Source organism: Euphorbia lathyris, chromosome 2 (genome assembly GCF_963576675.1).
Source record: "Euphorbia lathyris chromosome 2, ddEupLath1.1, whole genome shotgun sequence".
Classification (NCBI taxonomy): Eukaryota; Viridiplantae; Streptophyta; class Magnoliopsida; order Malpighiales; family Euphorbiaceae; genus Euphorbia; species Euphorbia lathyris.
In genome coordinates this window covers 96,305,886-96,330,305 of record NC_088911.1, presented here as the reverse complement: position 1 = coordinate 96,330,305, position 24,420 = coordinate 96,305,886, and the positions used below count along the sequence as shown (strand labels likewise).

Here is a 24,420-nt window from a genome sequence, read left to right as displayed (position 1 = left end):
ATTTTATTTCTTATTATACACCAATTGCACATACCAGTGGTTCTAAAAAAGAGATTTCATATTTTGTTGTAATTTAATAATAAAATTAAAAATTAATATTTATAAATTCGATGAAATATTGGATTTTTTTTTGTCCAACTCGTACAAAAGACAATATTTTTTTTCTTAAAAAAATATTTCACGTCTAATCATATGTTTGTGATCTGTTACTAACGATGATAAAATCGTGCACATGTGAAGTGTAGATGACAATATTCATGACCAAGAAGATAGTTTGATAAATTATTTCTCAAATTGACCAAAGTTGTCAATATTATAGGTAAAATTGCTTTTGTTTGCCAAAATTAGGGGTATAATTGCACCATTTTAAATGTTAAAGGTAAAATTGCTCCTAGCTATAAATGTTGGGGGCATTTTTGCATCTTATCCTATTATAAAATAAAAAATGTGTTATACAAATTAATAAAAATAATCTATATAAAAAATAAAAAATTTATTGAACGCAACAAAAACTTGTTTTTCGATAATTATGTTGTAGAAATATAAATAATATTAAAGAATAAATATATTTTGTGAAAATAAAAGGGATAATTCTGTCAATAATAAGTAACTACAAACATCTGTTTATGAAAAGCTTCAAATATGAGATTTTCGTGAAACGCTAAAAAACGCTGCAGTTTCCAGAGAAAATGCTAAACGTTGCGGTTATATAAACCTAACCAAATGCTATATTTCCTGCGGTTTGGAGTGAAACGTTAAACGCTCCTCCGAAAAGCTGAAACAAACACCCTCTAAGTACCGGGTTTTCCATGTCACTCGGAGGATCTCCGATTCACATTTGGACACGTGTATTATGACCCCACATAATAATTAAAATAGTAGGACCTCTTATAATATGTGTGTGTCCATATTACAAGTGTCAAAATATGTATAGAAGATCCTCGATTTAAAGTTTGATAGAACAATTAAATAACTATAAATCCAGCATGTTCAAATTTTCCATTAGGTAAGGTTTAAATTGATATTGCTCGGAAATGTTAAAGGGTAAAATTATATGATTCCCTCAAAAATGATAATAGCAAACGATTGAGAATAATTGTGACTAAAAGTAGGTTATAGAGAAACGTTTAATTGCAGTTTTGGAACTATGAGACTATATATAGTTAAAGATGGATAATAATATACAACTAGTAACTTAATAATAAGAAATTGGTTTGAGATTCCTAATGAATAGAAACTAAAATACATGAAAATAGGAAAGTGAATCCTATAATGTAAGATATATATGAAGGTTATATAAGAAAAGAAGAATGTTCAAAAGACAATAAATCAATATCCAAATCCTCTTTCTTGGTAAAGCAAAAACAAATAAAGAAGAATGAGGATGAACATAAGGGCGATTGTTGTATTAATGATAATTGCATCAGCAGAAATGGGAGAAGCATTTTCATTTAAATGGAGTTGGCCAAAATCAGATATTAGTTTGTGTTTGAAAGAATGCAATGAGAAATGCATGAAATCTGAAGCTTCATCTGCTCCGGATTGCGATACCCAATGCACTATGGCTTGTAGAGGAATGGTCTCTGCTGCTTCCAATGCTAATGCTACTGCTACTGCTACTGCTACTGCTACTGCTACTGCACCACCACCAGCAGCAGGAGCAGCATTAAATACACCTTCCGGACGTCGTCTTCTTCATCATTATTGAATTGTAAATGTATATTGTTTTTCTTACCAGAAAAGGGAGATGGAAAATCGTTAACTTTTATATAATTACCTAATTTTTTTATTTTTTTTTTTTTGTACGAAAGGAAAGAAAACAAACACAGTCGTCTAACCTGGGATCAGCCTGGAAAAGCTGACCCCCACCACATCATCCAACATCAGGGACGAAATGAACAAAGGAGGAGAAGAAAAGGTTGAGAGGCCCAACATCCTAGAATGACCTTCCACAGTGAGACGGTCCGCAACCCGATTTTGCTCCCTATAAATATGGCCAAAGCTAATTCGATCAAAGGAAGAGCAAATTTTTCTAATTCCTCTGATTAAATTATGTCTATTTAAGCAAAAAGTATTATTCTCCGAGATCATCTTGACTGCTTCAAGGTTATCATATTCCACCAGAAGCTCCTTCACCCCAGACCTTTAGCTAGCCTAAGGCCAGAAAAGATCCCCCAAAGCTCTGCAGAAAAAGACGAACCCATACCCAAATTCTGAGAGAAACCAGAAACCCAACCACCACCTTCATCTCTCAGAACCCCTCCCGCGGCAATTCTCCCGTCTTTAAGGCAGGAGCCATCAGTATTAAGCTTAACCATACCTTCACTAGGCCTGCACCAGCCTAAAAGATGGACCTCTTTCCTTTGAATAGTACTAGCTAAAGGGTCCTCAACAAAGCTAACAACCAAGGAACAAATCTTTTTGGAAAAGAAATCAAAAACATTAGGCAAAACAACCGCTTCTCCTCCAAAAATCTCCTCATTTCTCCATTTCCAAATCTGATGGCAAACCACCACAAAAAAGAGAACACCATGCTTTAACTCAGCCAAAAGATTTCCATTAAACCCATCCACAAACCAATCATGCTCATAATGGGATAAAAATGTAGACAGCATCTTACTAGGGAGAACTTTCCTCCAAACCTCTTTACTTTTCTCACAATCTCTGAGAGCATGGAACAAGGTTTCTTCATGACCTCTGCATCTGCCACAAGCTCCCGACTCCACCAAATGCCTCCTTTTCCTATCAGAATTAGTAAGCAATCTATTTTTAACCCCTAGCCATAGGAAGCTTCTGATACGGTAAGGCACTTTTAAGGCCCAAATCATCTTCCACACTTCGGGTTGTGAAGTATCCATCTCCTGAAAGAAAGCCTGAAAAGCCGATTTACAAGAAAAAGCCTCGTTGTTTGTCAAAGACCAACAGTAACTATCTTTGTCTTCCTCCTTGCTACTAATCTGAACTCCTCTAATTCTCAGGAGCGATTCCAGACCGAGGTACGAATTAAACTTAGACCAAATCCACTCCCCCTCAGAGTTTACCACATCTGCAATCCTCCAGTTCTGAAACTCAAAAGGCGGTAAGGACTCACAAACCTCTAATAAAGGTTTTTTACCAATCCACGTATCCTTCTAGAAGCTAATAGATTTACCATTACCTATATTCCACCCAATCCCAGATTAAAATTCAGCAAAAACAGCACTAAAACCTTTCCATGGAAAGGAACAATTAACCACTCTATCCTTAGGACCCCCAAAAAATTTATCATTTCTATACTTACCGCATAATAATTGAACCCAAAGAGCAAATGGAAGTTGCCACATTCACCACAGAAGCTTCATTAATAAAACTTTATTATTGTCTCTAGCTTTTCTAATGCCCAGACCTCCCATATCCTTAGGTTGACAAACCGCATTCCAAGACACAAGGTGAATCTTCCTTCCCTCTTCGGCTTCCCCCCACAGGAACCGACGATTAATTTTATCAAGATCTTTGAGAACAGGCTCCGGAAGATGACAAGCCTGCATAATGTGATTAGGAGTCGCACTATTGACGGACTGAACCAAAGTAAGGCGGCCCGCAAGTGAGAGAGTCTTAGCTTTCCAAATGGCACACTTCCTATTGGTTTTATCCAGAATATCCTTGAAGGAAGCTTTCGAAACTCTATCACTATGGAGGGGAATACCCAAATACTTCCCCAGAGAATTAGTCAGAGGAATACCAGACAAAACACTCAACCTTTTCCAGGTTCCCTGGTTCATATTCTTAGAACACAACATCCTGGATTTCTGGATATTAAGCTTCTTCCCAGAAGCAGTACAGAAACAATTAAGAATATCCATAATCACACTTAACTGCTCCTCATTACCTTCCACAAAGATCAAAACATCATCTGCAAAGAACAAGTGGGTAACCTGGGGACAGAATTTATTGATGGACACCGGGTGGAATTTCCCATTACCAACAGCATCCTGGATAAGGTGAGTCAATCTTTCCATAGCCAAAACAAACAAGAAAGGACTCATTGGGTCCCCTTGTCGGATACCCCGGGAAGGAGAAAAACCTTCCGACATATCCTCATTGATCAAGACTTGAAAAACATGAGAATAGATACATGCCTTAATTAAGCTCCTCCAATTATCCGGGATCCTAGCCCTCTCCAGACTCTCCAGAAGGAAGCCCCAGTTTAAGCGATCATAAGCTTTTTCCAGATCTAACTTTAGAGCCACAATACCTCTCTTTCCCTTTTTGATTTTCATAGAATGGACCATCTCTAATATATATGACTTTGTCTTTTATATATATTTCATATTATTGAATTGAATAATTTTATGTTTAATGATTTTTCTATTTGAAAAAAGAAATCAAGTTAATTGGTTTCATTTGATATAAACCATCTTTTAAAAATATTATATACCATGAGTTTAAAAACTGAATTGAATTCATTTTTTCCATATTATTTGTTATCATAAAAAGTAAGCCATACAAATAATAAAACTAAACTAAATTGCTCAAATATATAAATCATGATACAAAATGAAAAAACATAAAAAGAACAATGAAAAAAAGGGAAAAAGGAAAAAACTAAATGAAGGAAACGATGAGAAACGTGAAAAAAAATTGGGATAAGGGAAACTGGAAAAAATAAAATAAGAAAAACTAACAAAAAGCACAAAAAATCAAAACTAAGAAAATTTAAAGAAAATGAGGAAAAATAATGAAAGTGGAGGAGGAGAAAATGATAAAACGGAGAATAACAAGAAAAAAAAAGGGTAAATTCTAAAAACAACTCATGTGGTTTGATGTTGTTCCAAAAAAACTCATGTGGTTTGTTTTTACAAAGTGGTTTACGCCGTTACCCGAAAAACGGAAAAGAGCTTAACACCGTTAAAAATACTGACGTGGCAAGGTGTAGAGTTGGAAAAAAAAATTATTTTTTTAATTCTTCTTCTTCTTCTTCTTTTAAATTTATGAAATTTTATTTTTTTTTTATTTTTATTTTTCTTTTTTCTTTTTCTTTTTCTTTTTCTTTTTCTTTTTCTTTTTCTCCTCCTTCTTCTTCTCCTCCTCTTTCTTCCCTTCTTCTTCTTCTTCCTCCTTCTTCTTCTTCCTTCTTCTCCCCTCCTCCATTCTTCTTCTTCTTCATCCCTCTTCTTCTTCCTTTATTTTTTTATTTTTTTTTAAGTTTCGAAAATTTCTAGATTTTTGGAAATTTTCAGATTTCTTCGGAAATCTGGAAATTTCCAGAAATCTGGAATTTTTCAGATTTCCGTCGCAAATCTGGAAAATTTCCTCCAGATTTCGGTAAAATTCCAGATTTCTTCGAGTAAGGGAATTTAAAAAAAAAGAATAGAAAAAAAGAAGAAGAAGAAGGAGGAAGAAGAAAAAGGAAGAAGAAAGAAGAAGGAGGAGGAGAGAAGGAAGAAGAAGGAGGAGGAGAGAAGAGGGGAGAAGGGAGAAGGAAGAAGATGAAGGAGGAGAGAGAAGAAGAATGAGGAGATGAAGAAGAAGAAAAAGAAAAAGAAAAAAGAAAAATTAAAAAAAATAAAAATAAATCGAATTTCCAACCTTACCCCTGTGTCACGTCAGCATTTTAACACCGTTAAGCCATTTTCTGTTTTTTGGTTAACGGCGCAAACCACATTCCTTTTTTTTGTAATAACAAACCACAAGGGTTTTTTTGGAACAACATCAAACCACAGGGGTTGTTTTTGGAATTTACCCAAAAAAAATGAGAAACATAAAGAAAAACTAAAAATAAAGAAAACTGAAAAAGAAAAAACGGTAGGGTACGTAAGAAAAATGATAAAAAAGATAAAGAAAAACGAGGAAACGATATAAACGGTGAAAAATAGCCAAAAAAAAATGACAAATTATTAAAAGTATTTGGTTCTTCTTGTTATTCAGAGGATCTTCCATAGATATTATAAAAGGTCCTACTATTTTAATTATTACGTGGAGTTACAATACACATATTCAAATGTAAATTGTGAGTCTTCCAAGTGATATAAAAAAACTTAATATAAGAATTCCCAAAAAATGGAGAGGAAAAGAGGAAAAACAAATAAAATGAGAAAACGATAAATACTAAAAAAAAATGTAGAAAAACATAGAAAATAGATTAAAATGAGAGTAAACATAGAAAAAATGGAGAAATATTATAAAAGTGTGGAAAATGAAGAAAAAAGAAGAGAAAAATGGGTAGATCTTATTGAATTTTTTTTTTTTTTTTTTTTTGAGAAAAATGCTTGTATTTTTATTACATGATAGAAGAAGTACAACAAGCAAAATACAACGAATAAAACTTCATACAAGTAGAGGTTAAAGCCAATACAAGATCCACGAAGGGATGAAAAAGACTATAAAGAGCAAATAAAACCATAAAATGTATAAAAAAACATCAAACAACAATATAACATATATTTTTCGTAAATCGAAATCTATAGAAAAGCATATGCAATTCAAATTTCATCCTTTAAGCCATTCCGAACATTCGGATCAGAGTCTTTTTTTTTTGTTGCACCCACGCAAATCTTATTGAACTTTGATAGTTGGGATTACATCCAAATTTTATTTGGTTTGGAATAATAAATTTTGTTTGAAACAAAAAAAAAGGGTAAATTCAAATAAAACTCTCGTGGTTTTACTAATTTTCAGATAAAGGACTGTGGTTTACTTTTTGTCAAAACGAAGACTGTGACACTTTTAATAAAATAAGGACCTTTTGAATAAAAGCTATTAAAATCATCTTTAATGATCTGAAAATGAAAAGTTTCAAGAATTAAAATTGTTCAATATCATATTTGCTATGGAACTACATTTTCAATTTTTGAAAATCATCTTTTTTGGAACTTTCTCTCTCTAGACATTAATTTTTTCTCTCTTTACCAAACATCATCTAAATAATCTCAAAATAAAAAAGTTGAAGAATTAAAGTTGCTTAAAATATTAGTAGTTCTTAAAATATGTATGTCATTTTTGAAGTCGTCAAGGGTGATTTTAATAGTATCAATAGAAAAAATCTTATTTTGCCAAAGTTGAAAACCTCAATTCTTACTTAAAAAAATAAATAAATCACAGACCTTTATCTGAAAATTAGTGAAATCACAGGGGTTTTATTTAAAATTTATCAAAAAAAAAAATATATATATATATATATATATATATATATATATATATATATATATATATATATATATTTGGTTTTGTTGAAACTAGCCCATACAATAAAATAACTATTAAAGGATATAACAAAATTACCAATCCTACAACATATTAATGAAAATAACAAAACAACTAATTATCCTGAAAAATTAAGACTTTTTACATGAAAAATATATTTAATTATAAATATAAATATCTCAATATTTATTCTAATTTATAAATTATACACTCAAATTTATAAATTTTAAATCTTAAAAATTACATCTTAAACCCTTAACTTATCAAACATAATTCTTAAAATACATTAAAAATAATAATTTATTTAAATTTATATTATTTAAATTATTATTTGTCATAATTTTATCATAAATGTTCTTCTATGTAAATTTAAAATTTTAATAAAACAGAGCCCAGTGGGCAAGGAATTGTTAGCTACTTGTTAGATAGACAATACATATCCAATACTGATGGGCATTTAAGTGTGCAATATCCAATTTCATGATAAGAAAGAAACTCAAAATCAGAAACAGTGATTCGTAATCTGATCCTCCAATCCAATCCAATCCCATGACGATGATTGAAACGTGCGAAGCACTGTATCATTTCTCTCTGCAACAAAGGGAAAAAGAAAAACAGGCAGGCGAGTGGATAGAAAGCAAAGTGATAAGTTTGGTTCCATGTTTGTTCCAGTTCCTTAGAAAGTAAAAAACACAGTAATGGCTTCATTACTATCATCTACTTCTCATCTTCTATCCACTTCCATACCTGAAAAGACTCCATCTTTTTTGCCCAGATTTAGTACCCAGTTTTTGGGTACCCAACAAATTGTTGGTTGGGCAAAACCCATAAGAATTGGACCCTCAAATGGGTCAAGAGTAAAGTGCTGGTTCAAGTTTGGTAGTAATGGGGTTGATGCTGAAGGTGCTGGAATTTATGGCAGCCAATCTCGTGATGATTTTGACAGAGATGATGTTGAACAGGTGACTATATATTTTCATGCTCTGCCTTTAATTTTTTGTTTATTGCCTAATTCTATTTCAATTTTCTGTTTTATGCTTAAATATTCTTATTACCCCAAATATTACCTTGAGAATATTGAGTCATAAGCTACACATTTAGACATTAATCTTAAGTTGAACGTTTGTGGGTTGGTCAAGTGTAATTTCATGAAACCGAAACGGATAGAGGAACTTTATTTGTAAGAAAAATTAGCAAAGAAATGGAAATGGTAATGTAAACGGAAAAGGAAAAGAAACAGATATGAACTTTAACCTTAAAATCATCTAACAATTTATCAGCAACAACAGCTAAATTGTTGGCATTGGACTAGATTGCTCTAATAGTAAATTCAATTTTTACTTTTGAATTGCCTGTACATGAAAAGGAAATAGGGGTAGAGATACATAACAGTAACGTCTGCTTTCTTATGGACATGGTCACCTTGGTTGAAAATTGGATTTTTAACGAACTGGTTATAAGTGGGTGACATCGGGATGGAAAGTCTAAGTAAGTAGCAGCTCTAAAGGATGATGATCCTAAAGAATGGTGATGGAGAAAGAATGAAATGAATCTTACAATAGAAATAGAAGTACTAGAATATATTAATAAGGTGTGTTTTCCAACCATGTAGACGTGTTTTAAAGTCATCATACCTAAAGAATAAAACTTAATCTAGAGTAGACAATGCCGTGTTATCGATAGCTGGTAGAAATTAACTCATTTTCCTTAAGCAATAGTTATAGGCAGTTGTTTTTCAATCTGAAACAAAACACATCTATAAAGTTACAAAAAGGAGAACCAAACAGACACTTGGTATTATATTATAATATGTGGAATGTATTTCACTTGTTGACGAATTTGACAAAAATGAGAGGTTATGAAGTAAATAGATATCTAAAATTCATTGTGGATTGAATTCATCCCAACAAATCAATTTTTATGTTAAGTGGCATTAAATATGTATATACCAACTAAAATATTGTGCTGAGAAATGAATATGATTGATTGTAGTACTTCAACTACATGGGGATGCTTGCAGTAGAAGGTACATATGATAAGATGGAGGCTCTTCTTAATGAAGACATTCATCCAGTAGACATTTTATTATTGTTGGCTGCTTCGGAAGGAGACAAGCCAAAGATCGAAGAGTTGTTAAGAGCCGGAGCAAGTTACTCCGTCAAAGATGCAGATGGACGGACTGCACTCGATAGAGCCGCCGACAACGAAGTTAAGGAATTTATCCTTGGATTTGCAGTTCAGAAGGCATGATTTAACCATTTAGTCCTGTATTTTGCATTTTGCAAGGACTTGTAATACAAATTAAGGTAGAAAAAATTTCTCTCAAACTAAACTATTCACTTGACTTCTTTTCTCTGCTGGTGATTTTTTTTTTTTTTACTTGCTATTGGTACCCCCGAGCTTGAACCAAGCCCACTCAAATTGAGTTTTGACCAAATTTAACCGAATTGAACTCCAATTAAATAGTACTTCCTTTAGTTAGGTGGTGAAATGAAAAAAAAAATAGTGGGCTTAAACAAAAGTTAAGGAAGATGGTTTCAGAAAGATAGGATTGCAGGTTGTGTGTTTGGACCGAATAGATATCTCAATAATGTGCAAAAGAACAACAGGAATGGACTCTGATGTTTTAAGTAGCTATGTTTCAAAGCTTTTATTTCGGCAATGAATTTGTTGTAGCAGAGATTTAAGTACTATTTTAGACATGCTAACAATTTGTCTTTGGAAGACAGAGAAGGATGGTGCTACTTATCTCTCTCCTGTGTCCTCCAAATTATCTAGCAATGGCAAAACATACTTTTAACAATCACATAGACTACAGACAGTTGCAACCTCTAGTTCCACCAAGAAATCAAAATTACGTTGTGTAAAATGGAACTAGCAACTATTCCAACAGTATCAAAGAATATTACCAACATATTTACCTTAACACATTCCCAAACAAAGCAATAAGGTCAAATAATGAGTTAAACCATACCAGAATGCACGTTTTTCATGGTTCCAAAATTATGTTAAAAGTTTACAATCTACCAAATAAGAGAAAGTAAAATCCATCATAATAGCCCTGATGTACCTGTTGAAAACTTAACAGCATGAATCGCAAGTATCAATATCCAACGTAGCTAGGATCCCCAACGTACTCTGCAACTTGTTCGAGTTTGACATTCAGCAACTCATGAGTATCTGAATCTTGTACAACCCCAGTTTCTTGATCCAAATCCCACTGAATCAAATTCCCATAAGCACCTTTATGTTTCCCATACAGAACAAGAACAGGACCCCCTAGTTGTGGTGGTAATGCAGTCTCGAGAAGGTCTTGGTCCACTCCTTGTACTAACTCCTTAGTATCATCTATGGAGATATCACATATATATGGACCAATCACATCCACAACCTCCCCCTTCTTCAAATAAAATCTTCCTCCTTTCAAATCCTTGCTTATTATCCTGACTCGAATGTGATTCCTGAGCCATTGCATTCTCTCATCTTTCACTTGATTATTATCTCTCCTCAAACTCACTCTGCTTGCTTCTGTTGAATCAGAAATTTGCTTCTCATTGTCTCTGCCCTTTAGTTGCTTACTCTCTACTTGTAAATCCTTCAACTTCCTCAAGCACTCGTCTTCTTCCTTCGATCCCAAATCAGCAATATCAGAAATCCGCAGCTTGAGCTCTTCTGTACTTTCTGAAATCTTCACAACAACACAATCACCATCTAGTCTTTCTAAGATTTTACACTTTGAACCCAAAATATCTCTTCCACCATCAATGACTCTCACCTCTTTACCAACTAAAAACCCATCACCATCCTTAATTGAATTAATACTAGTATTAGAAGCGAAAGCAACAAAGCCCAAACCTTCTCCACCAGTTCTCTTATGATATTCCTTCACTTTGACATCTCCCTTGGCGTTTTTTCCGATCCCTCTTCCTTCATACCAACCATAACCAGCCAGCAAAGCCGCGCCAAACCCTTCTACTGGAACATCCTTAAATTCCTCAAATCCACGATCCTCCGGCAACCGCTGGAGATCATATCTCAGTTTCTCCAACAAAATATTCTCAATACTCTCTTGCTTCTGCTGAAATTTTACTCCTGGCTCACCAGCATCCCCATTGGCGTTACTCTGCTCTCGGAGATTAAGACCGTGACTCAAAGTCTTATCATCACCATCATCTGCGCCAGTGGCGACCTCGAAACTGAGTCCTTCCGTGTCGAATTGAAGAGAAGGAAGGAGGTCGATGTCCTTGATACGCTTGTGAGGGAGCCATTCGTTCTCTAACGGTGGAATAATGATAATCCGATTAGAACCGACTAGGGTTTTTGAAGGATCAAATTGGGTGACATATTGTTTTTCAGCGCCATTGGTTTCGCCTAGAGTGTCGGATTCAGAAGAGGCTTTAGGTTTAAGTGTGGATTTGGTGGCTGATTTTGCAGGAATTGAGAAGGAGAGCTTCTCCATTGTCGCTCAATTTCAACGTAGAAGACCTTCACGTCTGCTATACTCGGCAATAATGCAGAAAGGGTTGAAGTTTAAATCCTTGCCTGCAAAGACAATAAATAGTAAACACATTAAACCGAACATTAAACTTACAATTTAATTAAAATTCTATTCCTTTTAGGATTAGTTACTATTAAAAATTGGAATTTCTCAAAAAAAAAAAAAAATATATATATATATATATATATATATATATATTTACAAATGTCTCATAACTTTAAATAAATTTTTTAAAACTTTTTTTTAATTTAATAATTGAAAATTTAGCAAAAATAAAAATAAAATTTGATAACATCCGCCATGAAACATGAAGGACTAAACAAGAGATATTCCTTAGCAAAGAGGGCTTAAGGGGAAAAAAGGTCCGTCTCCAAGATATATATGGCGTACAGATAGCAATACGGGGTCGTCTTGGGCATTCCTTCTTACGATCCGCCACATAGCACATAACAGGAATACGATGTCGTCTCTGAAGGAAAATAGGCAAACGTATAGCAGCGGAAATATAAAAATTTTAACCTATTTCCATTAACCCAAGATCCGTTAATCGTTATTTCATATAAAGAGGGATAAAAGAAATACCTTTCAGAAGTTCTATCTACCGTTGCAAACGAAGTGCCCACAACTCTTACTTCGAGTTCCCGAACACAAAACAAAAAACAATGGAAGATCAAGTTAGAATCAACCGTTTATAACAACCAAAGTAGATTGTCTCTAATTAATCAACACAAGATCAAGGATAAAGAGAAAGATATGAAAATCAATTGAACGGAAGGAAGCGGTAGATAATCTCGTCCTCGAACAGGGTGGTCGAAATTCTCTCTCTTATTTTGATTAGTGTATTTCGAAAATCACTAGGTAGGGGTATTTATAATCTCTTGTATCTAATCCCTAGTTAGATAGAATTAGGTTACTGAATAAGAATTTAATTCGGAATAGAATTCTTAATTATTATCTATTAATATATCTAAATATAATAATTACATTTTTTCATTCAAAAAAAATATATATATCTAAATATAAAGATAATAATAATAACCTTATTGGATAATAATAGAAGTAATATTAGACCCGGCAAAGCGACACACGACTCGATGACACGACACGAACACGACATGCTTTTTTAGTGTTAGTGTTTAGGGTTTTATGACACGACACGAAATGACACGTTAATTTTCGTGTCATTTTCGTGTCAATCCGAAAACACGAAACTGACACAGATATTGAAAATTATTGTTATATTCTCTCATGTTTTTTATATCACTTTGTTAATACAGATAATAAAATTATAATTATTAATTGCAAATATTGATTTGAATTTCCTAAATTGTTATAAACACATTACATGACCCTCTAACATGATATTATCGAACTTTTCGATAATTATTGTTAACATACTAATCTAAAAATGATATAAAATGTTTAAAACCAATACCATATCTTCTTATATTTTTAAGAGTTATTATTAATATATATGCATAACAAAATTACATGTAACCCGAAAACACGACACGAAATCGACACTAACCCGAACAAGTTAACAAGACTTTGACACGAAAGTTTTTGGGTTGGTTTTGGGTTTACTCTTTTTTGACACGAACCCGAAATGACACGACACGAACACGACTCGAACACGATAATTGCCAGGTCTAAGTAATATAATCTAATTAAAACTCCTAATTTATTTATCCTTTAATTAATTTAATTAATAATCCTAATCTAATTAGGATTGATAAAATCAAATTAATTATTTATGTATTAATACATAAATTTCGCTCCCTACAGTTACTGGGCCCTATTGGGCTTAGTCGGGCTTCCATCAATTAATTAACATATGTTTGTCTTTTGGGTTCCAAGTCTTATGTGTGACCCATTAGGTTCTTATTGCTTCTAGCCGTATGCAACTATTAAATTAATTTTCAAAGAATTATATTTAATCTTTGCATAACGGAATGATGTACAAAGAATGTGATTAGCAAGTCCGTAATCATTCCCCCAAAGCTATAAGAAGACAGGTTGATTCTGTCGTTGACATTTCCGTATTAGTTACGGTATAATTCGATCCTTTATCAACTACGTCCTTGAACTGAATCTTATGACTATGGATAATGTCAAGTCACATATAGCGAGACGTTCGTTTTACTTGTACAGGCCGAGTCAACTCCAATTAGATAGGTTAAGAGAAATCTGCATTTCAATCTTAAGCTATCACCTTGCAAGGATTTAGAGTCAAGACTTCCACAAGCGATCCATGGACATATCTCCCATTTATCGGGAGTGATAAATGCTCAATCCAATGTATAACTATCCCGCAATTACTTCCTGTGATACCCAACGTCTGCTGTTCACACCCCAGAGTCATCTCTGTTAAGGATCGTGTTACAACAGGATCAAAGCGTCACATTCCGTAATCCAGAATTACTAATTAACATTCCTTTGAGTCTGAGGATTATTTATACCTATTAATACCAATTAGATGAATAGGTGACAAGGATGAATCTACCCATCCTGTTATCTCAAGTCGGGTCCCCAATCCTAATGAACATCTTTTCATCGGATCCATGTAATTGTCCAGATATCTGTATATATGAAGCTTGTGAGATCAGCTTTCTGTCGGGACAGAAGACATTGTTACATGCAAGTCTCAACAGTGATATGTCAATCCTGAACATATTACTTGACTTGGAGTGGTTTTAAGTTTATTAGTTTATTATAAAGTTTCGTCTCACTTCATGCTTGTATGAACACTTTATAATCACTTTAAACAAACTTACGGATTTCCTTTTATTAGACTTTATTTAGTTCTTAAAAGGGATTGCCTTTATATAGTTATAAAACATATATCTCATTAAAACAAATGATATAAAGAACACTTCATTTACATTAAGTTTGTATCCTAGAACAATTGTCTATAGGACATTAAACCCCAACAGTCTCGTAGAGCTCCACTTATGATCCGCTATAGTTGGAAATATGGTGTTGTGCCAGGGATTCTTATAAAGATCCGTCCAAGAGGGGCAAAAAGGGATTCGCCTCATATGGCAATCCGCCTCTAGAAGAAACAGATGATTATACGGCGTAACTCATTATCATTTAACTAGCATTAATGATAGCCTAGAACCTGCCAAAGCCCGGAGGTTAGAGGATTGAGTTAAACTACATTGAAAGAGCATTACTCTTCATTAAAAAGACATTAAAAAGAAGGTTATTACAGTTATCACTCAAACATGTATAAATACCCTTGTAACATGACAATAAAGGTACACTTACACACTCTTCTTAGCTTTGCTTTGTCATTACAGTTTATTCTCTTAAGAAGTTTACTGACTTAGGCATCGGAGTGCCCCCCCGACCGATCCTAACGGCGCCTCACAGAGACACTCTACGGTGTTGCTAAATCTACACAATATCAAAATTATAATAATATGATATGTTAGGATTGAAAATCATGTGATAATAAAATAAATAATTTTTTTACATGTAGATAAAAGTTGAAATATGATTGTTGATATAATTTTCTCTTTTTATTTCTACCATGCTAAACATGCCAATTATTTAGAGAACATAAAAAAAAATTAAAAAAGATATTTCTATAAAACTATTTATCAACATTTATAAATTATTAAACACTATATGAATGCGTACTAATTGATGCTCGTAAAATATATGGCAGTTAATAGGACAAATGTATCTTATTGCAACAAGTAGTAATGTGCTAAGCACGAGATCGAATCACAAAGACTATTTGTTATAATTAGTAAATCTATCAAGGCTGATCTAATTATTTAGAGGGTTGAATAATAATTGATGTTTGTTTAATTAACTAATTAAATGAAACAACAAAATAAGCAATAAAGCGAACGACTAACATGGTAGAAGGTGAATTAATGGAAGGTACAGGGATCCTTTGATTAAATCCTATGTATGGGGTTTAGGGAGTTCAGATTTATGTTTTACCAGCGATTGACGGTAATTACCCTAAAAAAAGACAAATGTGATCAAGATTTACCTAACCTATTCACATGCATTTAGCTAACGGCTTGATTAGGCATATAACTTAGGGCATGCAAAGCAATAGGTGTTGGAGTTTAGTGTCCTAAAGACAATTGTTTTAGGATATTAATATTAATGAATAAATTGTTTATTTGATCATTTGTTTAATCAGATATATAGAGCATTAAAATGTAACTATATATAAAGGCACAAATCTTTCATAAAGAAAGTAACCCTAAGTTTATTTAAGTAGTTATAAAGTGTTCATACAAGCATGAAGTAAGACTGTACTTTATAATAGACCAATAAACTTAAAGTAAACCCAAGTCAAGTAATATGTTATAAGGGTTGGCATATTACTGTTGAGACTTGCATGTAACAGTGTTTTCTGTCGAGGCAGAAAGCTGATCTCACAAGCTTTAGATATTTAGATATCTAAACAGTTACATGGATCCGGTGAAAGAGTTCATTAGGATTGGGACCCGGCTTGAGATAACAGAATGGATTGATTTATCTAATGTGTCAACTGTTCATCTCATTAGTGCTAGTAGGTATAACTAATCCTCAGACTCAAACATTCGTTAATTAGTGATTCTGGATTATGGAGTCTGATGTTTTGATTCTGTGCGAGCACGATCCAATAGGTGAGAGCCTAGGGTGTGTGAGAGCAGGGTTGGGTATCACACAAAGTAATTGCAGAATAGTTAATGTCAGGTTGAGCATTCGTCACTCCCGATAAGTGGGAGATATATCCAAATGGCCGCTTGTGGTGAATTGACTGAAATCCTTGCAAGGTGATACAGTTAAGAGTAGAAATGAACATTTCACTTAACTTATCTTTTCAGAGTGAATTCAACCTCTACAAGTAAAACCGGACTCTTCGTTATATGTAACCTTGACACATTCCATAGTTATAAGGAATTGACCGACAGGATATAGTTGATGAAGGATCGTATTATACTGTACCTAATACAGAAAGGTTAACGTCAGTTATTAACCTGACTTCTTAATTGCTCTGGGGGAATATCATAGGTTCTGCTAGTAACAGCTCGCGACGGTATTCCATTATATATATGTTGGAATTAATCGTGATGAATAATTTCAAATGATATATACGGCTAGTGGCAATAAAGAACCTAATGGGTCGCATATGGGATTTGGAATCGGAGGACGAAAACGTAATTAGCGGGACATACACTCATGGGCCGAAATTTATATATTAGTTAGGGATATTAATTTAGTTTAATAATTGTAATTAGATTATGATTATAAATTAAACTAAAGAATTATCTGATAATATTAATTGGATATTTTATGCAATTAAAACTCTAATTAATTATCCCTAATATTAATTAATTATTAATTTGATTAATAATAATTATCTAAATATAATTAGTTATTGTTTAGATAATATTAAAGTGTTTATTTAATTATCTAATTAGGAATCCTATTCAGAATAAGATTCCAATTAATTAAATTTCTAACACAACTGGGATTAGGGTTTTGGGAAGTCTATAAATAGACCCCTAACCTCATAATTTCGGCCAACACACTATACAGGAGGAGAAGGAATTGTTCCATCGTCGTCTCGGCTAATTTACTTTATTTCTTACTCCCTCTTTGATCTCGTATCGATTTCTGTTAGAGGCAATCATTGCGATTGCTATTCATTAAGGGTTGATTACTGATTAGCTTTTGTTTTTGTGTTTAATCAAACGTTCGTGGTTCACGAGTTGATAATAACAAGTTGTGGGCACTTCGTTTGCAACGGTAGATAGTTCTTCAATAAAGGTATTACTTTCTATCCCTCTTTATATGAAATAACAATTAACAGATCTTGGAAAAGGGAAATAGATAAAATTTTATTATTCCGCTATGCCTAAGCTTGTCTATTTTCCTACAATAGGTTCCTTGGCAATTAAGACTAAAGTCGTAGCCCAGTCATGAAGCCGCACTCCTAGTGGTCTCTTGCAAGGTGGGATCATACAAGTTCAGCATAGATAATTCCATAGTCAGGTTCTTATCTATCTACAATCCTATCTTTGTCAGGTTATAGGCATTAGGCATAAATATATATACAAAACAGGCTAGTTGATCGTCATCGAGTCTCATTCTAGCAATAATCCTATTCCTGGCAATTTCAAGGCATTAAGCATGTATAATCTGATCAATTAAAGGTAAACACATAAACCCTAGGTCCCTAATCATATATAATCATATAATCAATCTCATCTTCATCCCAAATTTGATGGGGATTAGTTCATAGACAAACTAATCATAGCAATAGGCATATAAGAATAATAAACATCTTCAATCAAATATAATAGCAAAAGATAAATAGGGAAAGAGAGAGAAATCTAGAACCCGTTTTGTCTGATTCAATTACAAAAAAATAGAAGATCAAGCGGTTCTCCCATTAATTGTTCTTCACTAAAATAAATAAAAACTGAAATAAATCTAATCTAGAAAGCTGGAAAATAAAGCTAAACTAAAAGCTAAAATTAATTGTCTACATTATAACGGCTCTGAAGAATACCTCAAAGATTAAGATTAGCTCCTTATTTATAGAGTTAGGGAGAAACACTAATGCAACAAGGGTATTTTAGGCAATTACAAAGTGTTTTAGTGGGCTCTAGGGCCCAAATCCGCGGATTTCATTAAGGGGAAGGCGTTGGTGCGCCTTTCCCCGCCTCGTCTCATCGAGACAAGGAATGTCTCGACGAGACGAGGGCCTGTCTCGACGAGACAGGTAATGTCTCGACTAGACAGGTCCCAGTTGGGGCGATTTAGCTCCGGCTTTTATTTGTTTAGGTCCCTAGACTTTCGAAAGATGCTTTAATGGTCCCTGATGAATCCCAAAAGTGCTCTGATGGTCCCTGAATAGTCCGAAAATGCTCCAATGGGCTTTGGTCTGGTTCGGAAATGCTCGAATAGTCCTTGGAAATCTCTGAAAACACTGATAATGCCATAAATAATGGAAAATACTAAATTTAACTAAAAACTATCAAATTAACATCTAAATTAACTAAAGACTAACAACAACAACAACAAAGCCTTAGTCCCGAAATGATTCGGGATCGGCTAATATGAACCATCATATAAAACCATGAAATCAAGTCGTGTCAGCGATACAAATTCGCTCCCTCCACTCCGTCCTATCCTCTACCATATTTTCCTCAATTCCCAGTAAACTCATATCACTCTCGATCACCCTCCTCCAAGTTTCTTTAGGTCTTCCCCTACCCCTCACCACTACATCCCTTTGCCACTCTTTGGTCCTCATAACCGGCGCATCAAGCGCTTTACGTCTCACATGGCCAAACCACCTTAGTCGGGTTTCTCTCATTTTATTCTCAATAGATGTAACCCCTACTTTCGTCCTAATTATTTCATTACTCACCCGATCCTTTCTCGTATGACCACAAATCCATCTCAACATACGCATCTCCGCCACCGACATCTTATGGATGTGACAGTGTTTTACTGCCCAACACTCCGTACCATATAACAATGCTGGTCTGATTGCCGTTCGGTAGAATTTTCCCTTCAATCTATTAGGTATGCCGGGGTCACAAAGGAAACCCGTAGCACTCTTCCACTTCGACCAACCAGATTTAATCCTATGAGCAACATCTCCATCTACTTCTCCATCTGTTTGGATAATAGATCCTAAATACCGGAAGCAATCCGATGCCTGAAAAACTCTCTCATCTAGGGTGATTGTCCATGCCTCCCTACTCCTATGGCCGTTAAACTTGCACTCCAAATATTATGTCTTACTTCGGCTCAACTTAAAGCCTCTAGATTCTAGAGTTTGTCTCCATAGTTCCAACTTCCTCTCCACTCCTTCTTTCATCTCATCAACCAACACAATATCATCTGCAAACAACATGCACCATGGTATACCATCTTAAAGTGAACTTGTTAGTTCATCCATAATGATGGCAAAAAGAAATGGCTTAGTACGGAACCTTGATGCACTCCAATCGTAATAGGGAACTCTTCAGCCTTCCCAACACTAGTACGTACACTCGTACATACTGCCTCATACATGTCCTTATGATGTCAATATATTTCCGCGAAATGCCTTTCCTTATCAAGGCCCACCAAAGTACTTCCCTTGGTACCTTATCATATGCTTTCTCCTAGTCAATGAAAACCATATGCAAGTCTTTCTTCTTATTTCGATAGTGCTCCATTAATTGTCTCATTAGATGGATGACTTCCACAGTTGATGTTCCCAGCATAAAGCCAAACTGGTTTTTTGAGATCTTCACTGTCCTCCTTAGCCTTTGTTCGATCACTCGCTCCCAAAGTTTCATAGTGTGACTCATTAATTTGATTCCTCGATAGTTGGCACAATCTTGGACATCGCTTTTGTTCTTATACAAAGGGATTAAGATACTTTTCCTCCATTCTGATGGCATCTTATTGTTTCTCCAAATTTTGTTGAAGAACGTCGTCAACCATTCGATTCCTCTCTCTCCCAAACATCTCCAAATCTTAATAGGGATGCCATCAGGTCGTACTGCTTTCTTCAACCTCATCTTATTTAATGCCATTTTGACTTCACCCTTTTGAATTTTTCGTAGGAATTCATGATTTATCACATCGTGAGGGATACTTATATCTCCAACATCTTGTCTGTGATCTACATTAAATAAGTCATCAAAATAGGACCTCCATCGCTCCTTGATATCCATATCTCCAACTAGGACTTTCTGCTCCACATCCTTCACACATAAAGACTAAACTAAAGACAAAAATCTAAATTAACTAAAGACTAAACTAAAATAATCTAAATTAATCATAAAAAAACTCTATAAAATAGGGAGCTATCAACCTCCCAACACTTGAATCTTGCTTGTCCTCAAGCAAGATAGAATCCAAAACAGATAAAAATCAATGAATAGCTCCCTTACAAAAACAAAAATCTACTGCAATTTATTATCCACAACAGTTCAGACTACTCATTTGGCAATTAAAAACATAATGAACCTCAGACGAGTCTCCAAAACTGATTATTTGGTTTTATCGATCAACACTTCATGAAAACGAAAGAAGAAAACTAAAATTGATAGCTCACAAGTGGTCACTCTAACGCCCAAGTGTTTGGGTGTAAATGTTTTATTTGTAAATGCTCTATAATTTATTGCACAAAGTGGTCACGTTGGAATTGCATCATCCATCCGGTCGAAATTAATGCATTAAAAGTAAACAAGATTGTGAAGTCCAAATATGAATTTTTATGAGTTGTGATCTTTCGAAAGATAAAATGGTTTTGTCTATCTAGGTTTGCTCGGGATAGGAGTTGTAAGTTGTAAGACCATACCTAATGGCGGTATGGCCAGAGTGCACGACTGGTAGTCCTAACTGTTAGGCAAGGAACGAGATATAAATGAGATATCTCGATATTGTTATGATTGATGTTATGATCTACACGGGTGGAATTTGAGGATGGATACACATACACAAATTTTATCTTATAAACATAAGTTTTGAGTATATTTTATAAGGTTTTGATGACTATCTTATAAACTTAAGTTTTGAGTATATTTTATAAAGTTTTGATTAAATCCCTTTATAAATGTATATATGTACCTATGTTAAGTAAAGTTGGTTTTTATGGCTGATAGTTTCTTACTGAGATTTTTTGTCTCACCTTTTTAAATGTTTTAATGTTTTTAGGTGAGAGAGTACATGATAGAGAGAAGGTTACCGACCGATTAGGCAAGGATCGGAAGTTGTTGCTTATTGTTAGAATTATAGTTAGCACTTTGGTATTTCAAGTGTAATATAATGGAGTTGGTAAATATATGTTGAGGTCCTCGAATGACTAATGTAGTAGGAATATTTGATTATGATCTTTCTATTTCACGCCCGATGCCGAATGAGGTCGTTTAGGGTCGGGTGTGACAAAGATCATAGGTCTTTAAAGGGTTGTAATGATGCGCGCGGGCCTAATAGTGTGTAAAATGTGTGTAAATATGGGTGTGATGTAAAAGATGTGATGTGTGTGCAAATGAACTCTACTAGACGTGGCTACTTAGGGGCAAGTGTACCCCGTCATATCAAATAATAATCTAGTTAAGATCGGGTATCGAATCCACGGGATTTATAACCACAAGTATTAAACTACTCGGTTCTATTCGTTATCTAGGCGGTGAATACTTTAGGTTGGTTTAGGTGACAAGTACAAACTACTCCTAAACTATGGTGAGACAAACTTGTATAACCGAACTCTACGGATTGCGATAAGTTATAATTATAATAAGCAAAGACTTTGAACAAATATGATTGATACTTTACTCTTGCAAAGATAATTACGTGTAGACAGATCGACCCGTGAAGTACTTAGACGATGTGGTTCCTAGTCAAAGCGTGCCTAATGTTGGGGATCAGAAATTAGGGCCCGCAAGTTCCGTGGCTTGTCAATTCATACGGTTTCCGATGTGTTACTTTCGGTAGGGCAACACCTATATGGTTTCCTAAAGATAACCCGTCCCTACGGGTCACCGGGTATCGTGTCCCCCTACATAATAATCAATTACAAATATCAAAATAAGTAGTAAACATCAACACATATAGAGAGACAGGAATTGCAAATCATATATTATAAATATGGAATGAAAAGAATATGAATACAACCAAGCCTAGTACATAGGAAGAGTGCAAACTAATTAGCAAGTAAGAAGGGAAGAATCGGCCCTTGGAACTAGCTAACCGGACTCAAGGCCATCTCTTAGGTCTTGGAGGTGGAATTTCTCGAGCTTGGTGGAAGAGGGTGGAACGGAACTTCGACAGAGTGACGGAACAAGCGAACAAGCTCTCAAAGTGGTAGAGTTTAGTTATACAAAATCTGAATGAATGAAATGAGTGCTAGTCACTCTTATTTATATGCATCAAGCTCGGGGGTAGAATCGTAATTATACAAGTTTCAAGTAAGATTTCACACTAATTTTACAGGTTTCACGATGCACGCCCGCATGGAAGGTACTACCCCCGCGTCTGTGCCATTTTAGGCCCATTTTGTTGATAATTTGTTCCGCGTGGACCAGATTCAGACCTGTTGACTCAACCACGCCCCGCGTAGACTGGGGTACGTCCCGCGTGGTTGAGCTCCTGGAAATTTTCTCGCTGGATTGTGCTTTAGACGCCCCACGTGGTTGAGCTCCTGGAAATTTTGTCTCCAATTCACACTATAGACGCCCCGCGTATCGTGATATACGCCCCGCGTGGTTGGTGTTGACCAAGTGGGAACGCGCAATTGACTGCCGTGCGTTGAGGGACATTGTGCTATGCCCCGCGTGCCAGGTTCCGCACCCCGCGTGGTTGGTGTTGACCAAGTGGGAACGCGCAATTGACTGTCGTGCGTTGAGGGACATTGTGTTATACCCCGCGTGCCAGCTTCCGCGCCCCGCGTGTCCGGTGAATTGCTGCTTGATTATTTTCTAACTTGTACCTACGAAATACGACCCTCGAAAACCGAATTAGCTTGACGTTTATTTTTTTGAAATTAATCAAAAACTAAGGAAATTAACTAAAAACATAAAATTTATTTTTATTTTGTAATTTATTCGAAAACATACTATTTTTGTTATTAAACTTACTTATTAAGCTCGAAATTATACAGTAAATCACGCTAAAAGATAGGGACAAAATGCCCCTATCAACCTCCTCGGACTTTAAAGTTTTACTTGTCCTCAAGTAAAGAAAGTCGAAAGACAAGGGATTGAGACAATTCAGAAACAAACCTCTGGTTGGTTTTACCAAGTGCGTGATTTTGAAGCTAAGGTTTTACGAAAAGTTTTTGTCAAGTACTTACGCAAGCGGATGAGTGACCAAACTTACTTGAAACCTCCATGATCAAACTTAATAGGAAATATTAATGGGGATTGATTATCTTTTGAGAACCCGATTGTATCTCACCAAAGGATTTCGCTCTTACGCTCAAACTTTGGTGGGTCGGTGTTTGTACGCTCTTCTTTGCACTTACTCAAAGTCACCTCGAGTTTGCATGTTCATCCGGGTTTTTCCACCTATATTGTGGTTTAGGCAACATTAAAAATGAACCCGGAGGGGGTTGTAATGTGGGTGGCTTTTTAGTGGTACGTGGTTAATTTTTAGAAACTCGAGTCCGAATACCATTTTGGTTGTTGCATCGTTTTTTCATTTGTTTTGTCCTAGCAAGTACGTGAAATATATTTTGAAATTGCTCGGGTGGAGCTTGAGAATACCTATTTGCTCTCCATTTTTGCTTTTGCTTTTTATTTGAGAGTGGCACAAAAACGATTTCAAAGATTTACTTGTGCTTACTTGCTAAGGATTTAGCTTGTTTCAGGTATTTCCGATGCAATTGAGTTTTTGGTATTCGAACAAGAGGAAAAAGGGTTAAATGTTAAAAGGTTGTTGGCAAAAAAGTCGGTTAATAGGCTCGAGGGGGCTTCCTAAAGGTTTATGAAAAACGAGAAAAAATAATTAAGAAAAGAATTAGCCTAAGTGGGTTCGTTTTATCATCTATTGCCCTTCTTACCAAAATAAGTGTACTTACCCGGTATTAGATGCAAACTCTATGAGTTGAGTGAAGTCAAAGCTCTCGAAATATTGTGAAAAAAATAGAGTTCTCGTACAAACTCTTTTAGGCTCAAAATACCTCACATGAATTTCGGGTTAAATTATGTACTTTCAAGTTCTCGTAAAATTTTCAAAAATCCCATCTTTATTGCCTTTTTAAATTTCATTATAGA

The 24,420-nt window shown here is 34.7% G+C and overlaps 2 protein-coding genes across 2 annotated transcripts; one reads left to right on the top strand and one right to left on the bottom strand.

The window, feature by feature from the left end:
* The first annotated feature begins 7,801 nt into the window (after window positions 1-7,801).
* LOC136219044 (protein LHCP TRANSLOCATION DEFECT-like) lies at window positions 7,802-9,535 on the top strand. Its single transcript, XM_066006264.1, has 2 exons — window positions 7,802-8,144; window positions 9,175-9,535. The coding sequence occupies exons 1-2, from the start codon at window positions 7,881-7,883 to the stop codon at window positions 9,430-9,432; spliced, it is 522 nt and encodes a 173-aa protein (XP_065862336.1). The 5' UTR covers window positions 7,802-7,880; the 3' UTR covers window positions 9,433-9,535.
* Window positions 9,536-10,128: 593 nt separating this feature from the next.
* Window positions 10,129-11,736, bottom strand: LOC136219043 (protein MOS2-like). Its single transcript, XM_066006263.1, has one exon. It carries the CDS (start codon window positions 11,639-11,641, stop codon window positions 10,286-10,288), a length of 1,356 nt encoding a protein of 451 aa, XP_065862335.1. The 5' UTR covers window positions 11,642-11,736; the 3' UTR covers window positions 10,129-10,285.
* Between the last annotated feature and the right edge of the window lie 12,684 nt (window positions 11,737-24,420).